This window comes from Neltuma alba, unplaced genomic scaffold (assembly GCF_004799145.2).
Source record: "Neltuma alba isolate B1F8T4 unplaced genomic scaffold, ASM479914v2 tig00006832_pilon, whole genome shotgun sequence".
NCBI lineage: Eukaryota > Viridiplantae > Streptophyta > Magnoliopsida > Fabales > Fabaceae > Neltuma > Neltuma alba.
Window position 1 is genome coordinate 49,305 of NW_021634590.1, and position 10,056 is coordinate 59,360.

At 34.2% G+C, this 10,056-nt stretch overlaps 1 protein-coding gene across 2 annotated transcripts; it reads right to left on the reverse strand.

The window, feature by feature from the left end:
• Positions 1–1,758: 1,758 nt before the first annotated feature.
• LOC114751231 (uncharacterized) lies at positions 1,759–9,803 on the reverse strand. 2 transcript variants are annotated; one of them, XM_028939889.1, is made up of 16 exons: positions 9,581–9,803; positions 9,212–9,289; positions 8,358–8,407; positions 8,187–8,240; positions 7,961–8,013; positions 7,012–7,084; positions 6,638–6,699; positions 6,103–6,171; positions 5,538–5,643; positions 4,780–4,844; positions 4,513–4,613; positions 3,388–3,483; positions 2,668–2,735; positions 2,491–2,536; positions 2,234–2,310; positions 1,759–2,074 (listed from the first exon to the last, which is right to left on the reverse strand). In XM_028939889.1, the coding sequence occupies exons 1-16, from the start codon at positions 9,794–9,796 to the stop codon at positions 2,068–2,070; spliced, it is 1,221 nt and encodes a 406-aa protein (XP_028795722.1). In that variant the 5' UTR covers positions 9,797–9,803; the 3' UTR covers positions 1,759–2,067. The 2 variants fall into 2 exon arrangements, with proteins under 2 accessions (XP_028795722.1, XP_028795721.1); XM_028939888.1 differs by having other exon boundaries at positions 3,331–3,483.
• Between the last annotated feature and the right edge of the window lie 253 nt (positions 9,804–10,056).

Consider the following 10,056-nt stretch of genomic DNA (forward strand, 5'->3'; position numbering starts at 1 on the left):
CTAAATGAAATTGATTAAAGGGATTTAATGATATTATTATACTCTATCAACAATTAAATTTTTAAATAATTGTTATCTAAAAGGTTTCCCTCAATAATTGCACTAAATTTTCTTTTATTGTTTTTTGTAAGATTCTATACTGTCTAATCTATTATATTTACTGACACTTCTAATAGCTGTCTTTGTGCACGTACAAATTACTTTAAAGGATTTTCTATCATTTTTTTCAATAGGCACTACACCAACTCTCTCTCTCACATGTATGTTCACTATAAATTTTAACTTTTTTATATAACTAAGTATCTATATCCACATCTTTCATCTCAGTCATCCCAACTTTATAAAATAAAAGGAAAAGAAAAAGGATAACGTTGAAAGAATTATTTTTAATGCAGTTTGATAAAGAGCTAGCACTTTGGATTTTTCCTTTGAATTGAAATATATAATGAACGAAGATAGCAATACATCCAACATGAACCTAACCTTTGTATGTAGGTGTAAGATGTCACTGAGATTGTCTCCTATTCACGTGTGTAAACAGGACTCCCCGCTGACAGGAAGTGTCCCACCAACCATTTTAACGTCCTTTCCACAATGTGATTGGGAAGCCACGCCAACAGTGTCTCATCTTTTAATTACATGAGAATAAGATCAGCGGTGTTATATGGTAATGAAATGTTGGGCTTTAAAGAAAAAAGCAAGAGCGTAAAATTAGAGCGACAGAAATGAGAATGTTAAAATGACTCTGTGGTCATACAAAAAAAAAAATTAACATTTAAATGACAATATCATAGCAAGAATAAGTGTAACTAGAAGTGTTCACGGAACCGGAACGGGACATGAATTTTGTCCAGTGTCCCATCCCGGTCTCGTCGGGATCGGGACGAGACAGGGACGTCCCGCTACCCCTTTTTTTTTTAAAAAAAAATAATGTTTTAGATGAATTTTTTTATGTTATAATGCTTATTTTTCATTGGATTTCTAAAGTTAAAAAAATCATAAAAAAATATTATGTAAAAAACTCAATTATATAATATAAAAAGATGTAAAAATAATGCTGTAAAAAAATATAGGGGAAAAAAACACTATATAGTCTTTATGAATTATTTTATTGAGGAATGAGATTTTGTTAAGATAATACTACAACTTAAGAGCTAAAAATCACTATAAAAATAATAATAATTATTAATAAGTAAATTAAATAATCTAATAATAATTATTAATAAATAACTTTTTTAAAAAAAATACCTCGGGAGTCATTGTTCCCGTCCCGTCCTGTACTTGTCCTGTCCCAAAATTTTTTGTCTCGTCCTGTCTCGTCCCAAACTCACCGGGACTAGGATGAGACGACCGGGACGGGACAAATTACACACCCCTAAGTGTAACACCTATCAAAGAGAAAATAATTGAACATTGTTTGAGATAATTTGAACATGTACAGAAAAGGCCATTGGAAGCACAGTAAGAAAGGTATATCACACAATTTAGAGTCATGAAAAAGAGGCAGAGGAAGATTCAAGAGAACGCTTAATGAGATTATTGAACGAGATTTTCTAATCAACAACATATATAAAGACTTGGTTGTTAATAGGGCATAATAGCATCGTGAGATCCTTATAGTTGACCCCACCTACTGGTTGTTGATATGAAATAAAATATTGCTTGGTTTTCAAGAGAGAAACATGATGACTATATACTTGTTACAAGTAACTATATCTCCAGAGGAAAAAAAAGTAAGGACTTCCCAGGCATTAAAAAAAAACTAAAAAAGGTAATCTATTTTCTTATAACTTAATAAATGCTTTATTATCACAAATTCTAAATATTTTATATACTTATAATGAATCTAATCCATAAATTCGAGATGAACTATACTGTTCATAACTCAATTACTTACAACTTTTATGGATATATTCGTCAGTTATATTAAATGTCATAATAATATTACAAGTTACTTTTTATTCGTGGCATTGGCATTATTTCTCTCCCAAGAATTGGCATTTTGTTGACATGGGAAAATCATTCCTCCCAACTAGTTCTAGGCTGTGACGATACTAACATTAAACCTTAGGTCCTGGAAAAAAATTATTAAAAGAAAAAGAGAGATTATCAAATGAACATCAACCGAAAAACCAGATCAACTAGCAGCTAAATGGAAAACCAAGAGAAAATCTACAAAGGCAAAGGAGTTCAAATCATAATTAGACGTTAATAGGCAAAATGGTAACATTACTTCTTTTGGTGGTAATATTTGTCTAGCAGCATCTCTGAATACTCTCCGAAAGTAAGGGCAGCGTTTGATCGTATAAGCTGCAAAATAGAAAGAACAGGCACGATCTAGCCTCTATAAATCCTGCATACTAAATTTATATACAGGAGGCAGAAGCATTTCATTGTCTCAACTGAGCTCCGGATATGAAAGTCTAGCTTTTAAGGTTTAATCAGTAATGGTAATTCCCAGTATGAGGGTCATGGCTTAAAAATGCATACCTCTTTATGAATATGGACATCCTCAGGAAAATTGAGTTTTTCATCCCTGAAAAGGAAACTGTTAATTAAGCCTGGATTCATAGTTAACCTCAACTTTGCCATACATTCAAGAAGCACCAAACTCAGCATGGTTAACTAAAGCCTAAAAAGATAACTTTAGTATCTGACCATACATACCAGTCAGGTTGCATGAAGAATGCAAATGTTGAACGCTCAATACCAGAAGCCTCCAATCCCTTAGGAGCCTAAAAGGATCAGAAATTCCATACTTAATAAGATTAGATGCCAGAGGACAGCGAATCTAGATCTGATACGCTACAACTCTAGAGATGAAGGTAAGTTGAACATTGAGGAAAAAGTTCATTTATCATCACAAAACTACTTTACACTGTTCCTCTAGTCCTTAATATCAGAACTACTTTTGTACTACAAAATGGGTTTTATATTAAGAACTGAAGAGAGTATCTTATAATCAAACTGTAGCATTCCAAATCTCCAAGTTTATCTTCTAAGCTGGCCTAATCAGACCATCTCATATACAAACCATCACCATCCAAGAAAGACGATGAGGAAAAATGAGCTTTGAACTGAAAGACCGAAGAAAGCATTTGTACTTTAAGCAAATCATAACAAAAATTGACCAATGTGAATGATCGCTGGTCCAGAAGAACACTAAATGTACAAAATGAAAGACTTCCCGGGGGAAAAAAATATTGAAGAGAAAGATGCCGGTTTGCAATTTATAGCTAGTGTGGAGAAAAAGAAACCAAGCGATGCAATATAAAGAAAGAAAAAAGGAACATATAAAACATAGTTTAATATGGTAACTAGTAAGATCACCATAACACATGGTATGCTTAAAGGAACAGCAAAGAGATTCCGAGGCTTAGAGTTTACCCGAACACAGTGAGGTGTTGCACAAAGATAGCCTCCAGATAATATTTCAGTGGTTTCACCAATTTGGTAGGCTATATCATCTTTTCCAAACACAACCTAATGGGTAAAACATCAAATGAGTACATACAATGTGTTGAATTATAATAATTCTAGGCTTCATGAGCCAACTTCATGAAAAGGAACCAAGGAAGCTTCATTCAGTTTTCTGTTGAATATTCATTTGCAATTAAAACCAAAACATATACTAACAGCCTGTAGTTGTTAAAAAGAGAAAGTTAAAATTTACAGGACAGATGCTTTCACAGTTTACATGCAACCGTCATTCCTACTGAGGGTAGCGTCTGTTATATATGCTTTCGTCCTGCTCATCCTAAATACAAAGGGACAAGACTGCAAAAAATTATGAAACCCACATTGCTCATGCTGAATTATGACACGTATCCCTATTGACATTAGGCTGGACGTGTGAGCAGTCTGGAGTTAGTAGATCAGACTTCATAATATATATATATATATATATTAAAAAAAGTAACAGAAAAAATGCCATAAAAGTTTAGAAATGAAACTGATGCCCATTCAAATGCATCAAACATCAGTTAAATTTCTCTTCAAATACTTCCAAGTTCCAACCATTTCTTAGAATATTATCGTTAAAAAGTTTTTACTTCTACTAGGTATTTTCTCCTATCTCTAGTCTATCTCTCTCAAAGAACTGTATGCATATCAAAACCTTATTATCAGTGTTTCTTGCTATTAAAATTCCAGTCCATTTAAGTAGAATGTAGCACAAGTTTTTTCGATCAAATTGCAGTAATTTGGTTTTTTACCCTTCTTAAATAAAATATATGATCTTATCAAAAAATTATGGATAAATGTTATTTGACATTATAGACGTGTGAATTTTACCCCTTTATTTCAACATGTTTTCACATACAGAAATAAATAACACAGTTTTGACTTTTGGAGAATCAACATTGTCTGTAATTCCATTAAAGAATATTCTAACACTCATGCTTGGAGAGAGACGGACCAAGAAGAAATTTTAGGTTTCAATAATGACAATATCTTCTGAATTCATTGAATTGTATCTCGTTTTACTTTCAAATGCAGGAAAGGAATGCATACTTTCACAACTTGGTCACTTCGTGTTCGAATATATAAGCCAGCAGTACCATCAGGACAAGGCACTTCCACGCCATTTCTCTTAAACATACCACAGGTCAGACCTGCAAATTAAAATTTGAATAGAAAATGGGGAAAAAGATGACACGTGAAGAACAACAATATTAGTTCTTCTCTAGACAACTTATAATTTTCCCTACACATGTTACTATATCAACAAACACACTAGAATAAAACCTTTATGACCAAAAAAGAAAAAGTGATGGTCACCTGTTAGTGAACCATGGTCTGTGTGCCAACCACACCAATCAGACATAGAGCTACCATCCAGAGTGCTGTTAAAGCAAGTCATTCGCAGCTTTTTCAATACTGTCATGCATATCATAAACTATGCTAAATACAAGATTAATAAAAATTCAACTTTAGAAATAGAGTATTCTATAAAGTAAGTTTGTCCTTTATCATGGAAGTTCCACTCAAACCTGAAATATACAGGTCCATGAACAGAACTAGAAAAAATATACAGGAGAAAATGTCCATATGAAGAAATGTTATGCCTTTATCCATCAACTGAAAATGTGATTCTCCCAATATTATCAGATCGAGGTTTCAAAAGGAAGTGAAAAATTTGGCCCAAAAAGAGAAATGTAAAGTAAAAGAAAAGATAAGCTGTTAAGCTAAATAAAAGACAGACAAACGAAAGTCTAGAGTGTAGGTATTGAACTACAGGTTTCAGTTCTCAGTGATTCCCTATGTTGTCCTCGATAGACCATGAAATTAGGGCTAATAAGATTTAGCAAGTAAAACGATTTTACATGGCACCTTTGAAAAATTAAATGAATGAACAATGAACAAAGGACTCTGAATTTCATATTATCTCTCAAGTCATTTAATTACATTCATGTCTTCCACTCTATTCATATATTCATGGGGGAAAAAAATCAAACTTCAACTATCAGCTCGCTGCTTTTGTCAGATGTTAACTTGAAAGTTTTAGATGAGCAAAAGAAAAACAATATCAAAATTACCCTTGTTGTGCAGGAAAATAATAAAGCAAACGTCCTTTATGACAACGGGAGCGGCGAAGTATTGGCTCCAAACCTTCATCCTGGTGCTTTTTCATCCCTTTAGATACTGAAAAGCAAAATTGAAGGTGACAGAAAATCATTACTTGAGAAAAAATGAGAGGAAATATATACAACTGTTAAAAGACCTTCTTCAAGAACAAAAGGAAGCAGTTACAATTTCCATATCAGCAGCATCACCTAAGCATACCAACACTCACAAATGATCCACACAAGTCACAGCCTTAAACTGATAAGGGCGTACAGCTAAAATCCTTTACTTGGCGGATCTTAGAACCCAAGGCCCATTCCCAGCTTACCACGGGAAGTTAGCGGGGGAAGGAAAATGGGCCAAAAATCCATTTTTAGGAAATCCACATAGATCATATCAACTATTTTGCATATTACTGGATATGCTTTTTATAAAGAGATCTTTATTTGATTTCAATGTGTACAGAAATAGAAGGCTTGGGGAGGCCATTGGCAGCGTATTTGTCTGAGGAAGAACATATAAAGCTAATTGTATTACCATATTGATCACAGTGATATGCCAACATCAGCCCAACATCAAACATCAGCTTCCCAAGTGCTTTGAAAGCTACACAATCAAAACAAGTGAGCATTGATTGAGTAATCATGTACCAGTATGGCAAAACAGATCACAAAAAGTTAAACGCTTCATTGTCACTATCTCAAATTTTAGTAATTTACAAGAAAAACATAAGAACGACATGCTCTTGACCAAATTCAACTGTAACATCTAATAATCCAAGAAGACAAGGGAATAAAAAGGTTGCTCCATGTACAATGCACTGCAGCAGAAATTATAGAGAAGCATGAAGAGAAGTGTCAGACTATCTGCTAAAGAGAACCACAAAAATGGATAAAGATGTAGGCAAGCAAATAGCAAAAGTGCTGCATGCACATACAAACGGCAAATCCAGAAAAACAGCTTATAGTCTACAATCATCAATTACACGATCATTCAAATAACATCAGAGGAAATACTTCCAGCAACACTTGATAGAAAACTGCTGCACACGTAAAATTGGTCTAGGCCATACCCGCTTCAAGTTCCGGTAATGTTTTGCTGGGCCATATATTTGATCCACAGTATGACGGATACCTACAGAACATGCAAAAGCTGAGGTGATGCATATGCTCACAAGCACCAGACTTGAAAACACTTCCCATTTTGGTCATTTAGAGTTAAAAAGTGATGAGAAAACAGAACTTAATGACTCAGATGATAACTTGAAGTAATTATGTAACCTATTGCACTAAGGGTATTTTCTATAGAAAAATAATCACTCATTCCAAACGTTGAGAATACAGCAAAGCAAAAGTTGACTCCATATCAGCCATTTTATAGATCTTGTAATAGCCAAGGGCAAGAAACAGCTTGAGCAAAGAAAAATCGGCTTTTATTTGCCTTTACCGTTGTATCAAGGATGCCTCTGTTGTAGGCCTATCTAGTATAGGATTTGCATAGAAAGAACCTTTTAATAGATCTGCAGTTGAGGAATAAAAAAAGTAGATAAAGATAAAAAGAAACCTCATTTAAGAAAAATGAAGAGATAATTAATTAATTTTCTCATAAAATTGTGCACGCAACCAAATACTAACAGTTATGCTTTTCAAAAATACAGGCAACATAATGTTTGAAAAAGCAAAATCATATAATTGGATCACATTCATTTATGAGAAAAGTATGCTTACATTTAGAAATAATTCATTTATGAGAAAAGTATGCTTACATTTAGAAATAATGTTAACCAGAAATAACATAACTTTTGTAGTAGAAAGTCACCTAGCGTATAGGCGTAATTATATATCTTTTATGTTGACGTCAGATAGTCACTTTTAGAACATATTACAGACACGTTAAAGTACATATCATTTGCTTCATTTTGAATCATTTTTCAAAAAGATATATTAGGATTGTTTCATGCTGAATTAAGCATGCCATCTCACCATCAACCAAAGCTGCCTCAACATTTTCTTATCTTAGGTCACAGACAAACCCAGCAGGAGACTCAGAATGCTTTGCTGTGGTATAAGACCATGTAACCCAACTTGACCTTACAGAAAGGTATTGTCCAGATCATCAAATTCTTGGATAAAATTTCAACCTTTTTGGGGCTGAAGCGATGCCCACTTTCCAGTGCAATGATCAAAGTACACCAACAAACAGATAAGAACTTTGTAACTTCTATTCTACTTTCAATAAGCTAAGAATTTCCTTCAATCCAATGCATATGAAAAGATACATGTGGACAAGAATGTAGGTTTGCGCGGACATATAATAAAACATGAAAAACATTTGTTTCAACCTCATCAAGCATCTCTCAGATTGCGCATTATATCTTACAGATGAAATAATTTACCAGGCTTCCCAGATTCAAGCTTCTCTTTCCCATGACTCCAGCCAAAATTGTACCTGCAAATTCATGGCGGATAGAAGGAAAAAAAATATTATTTTTACTCTGTCAAATATCTAGAAGTAAAGGTATTGGATGGCAGATGATAGCAATATAACTGGTTGAGTAAGTAGAAAATATCATGAAAAGTGGAAATGAAATGGTGAGAACTTCTAATAACAGAGGAAATTACCTGCTATGAGGATCCTCAAGTTCCTCCTTCACCTTTTCAGGGAGACTAGCCAATCTGACAGAACATATGGAAAACTTTTCAGTACCAAAATAGCATGCTTTTATTAATCATCTTTGATCCTAAACTAACGCATCCATAATGATGGTAGAAACACTATTTTGAAGCACTTACCTGGGTGCAAGATGCAAAAGATCAGTACGTAATGAAGAGTATCCAGGGACCTAAAGTCAATTAAAGGGTTATGAGGGCACAAAGTATAGTTCAGCCAGAAAACAAAATATCCAGTTCCGGCATAATTATCTAAACCACATCTATATGGATTGATTTAGAGGACAAACAGAAAAACCCATCACAAGAGATAATGCATTGTAATTTTAGACATGATGCACACATTCTTACACTACTCATTTGTCATTGCCTATATTTTCTTTCTCTTCACTTATGATTTCCTAAGGCTCAGAGAACACAAACATGTCTAAGTGCAATCCCAACGTCAAGAACAACAATATTCCAAGTTCTTGCAGATGGTTGGTGCATGCTTGGCCTCTTATCCTTTTGTTGATATCATCCATGTCCGAGAGCATCAAAGCTTGTGCACCATCCTGGGTCTCAAAGGTTAAGCAAGATGGGACATAATATTGAATACCCCTTTAAAAGTCAACGGCTCACAACTTAAGCCAAGAGGAGAGCCCCAACCTAAAAGTCTATCAATCTATCATGTTGGATGGGAGAGGCTCAAGGATTAGTTCTTAGATCTTAATGGTACCCCATAAGGGTAATAACACTGGCTAGCCCAACCCAAGTGATGCCAAGTGAATGGATTCCTTAGAAGTAAAACGAAAATATATTCTCACAGTTGGGAACAGAACGCCGCAAAAATTCAATGCCAATTTATGTGCAAAGCATTACAACGAACTACATAAGAACTAACTAAATCAAAATATTTAATCCCTCCAAAACCAAAAATATTGTAGTTTATCAAGGCTGGAATTAATAGGTGGTATAAAAAGCAACTTTGCACAGACATCTGTGACCGAAAGAATTCCTAGTCCATTGGGCCCAAACCCTTCTTCAATCTTCATCGACAAGTCAGAGTTCTTATCCTGCCACAGCAAATAAAAAACGAACCAAATCAATAAACAAAACACAAGTCAAATTACACTTGTAGCAACACAATTGCATCGAGAATATCTTCAGTGTTGCACAAGACAAAGCATCAATACTTCACTAATCGCCATAGCACGCCCACAACAAACACATTTAAACAACCGCTATTTGCATGTTGGCACGTTTAAAATCCATTTCAGAATCAGTTCACTCACGATAAATAGTAATCACAAGATATCCATTGAACCAAAAACACAATGAGGAAAGAGAGAGCGAGAGAGGGGTACTTTGAGCTCCGAGAAAGATATGCTGACAGTGGTGAAGGTAGGAAAGGAGGTTTGAGAGAAGCAGGACATCTTCTGGCACAGAATCGGACCCCGTTTGGAGGGAAACGGGGAGGAGGATGAAGCGGGAATAAGCAGAGAGTCACCACGAGAGAGAGTATTACAGAGAAAGCACCTCGGAGACTCGAAGAGGAAGGTGGAGGAGACGTGGGAACTCATGAGACTGATTCTCTGAATTTCAAATCAAATCGCGAATAATAATTTTCAAACGCAACTGGACTAGAAATACTCCGATTCAAAATAAAAAATTTATTAAATTACTTAATTATACACATAAGGTTTTCCTAAAATACTTATGTGTATTATTAAATTATATATTAATTTATAAATAAAATAAATTAGTTAAAAAATAATAAATTGAATCTTAGGAAGTGGTATTTAAAGCAATAAGTTAATTCTTATAAATTAATTTTTTATTA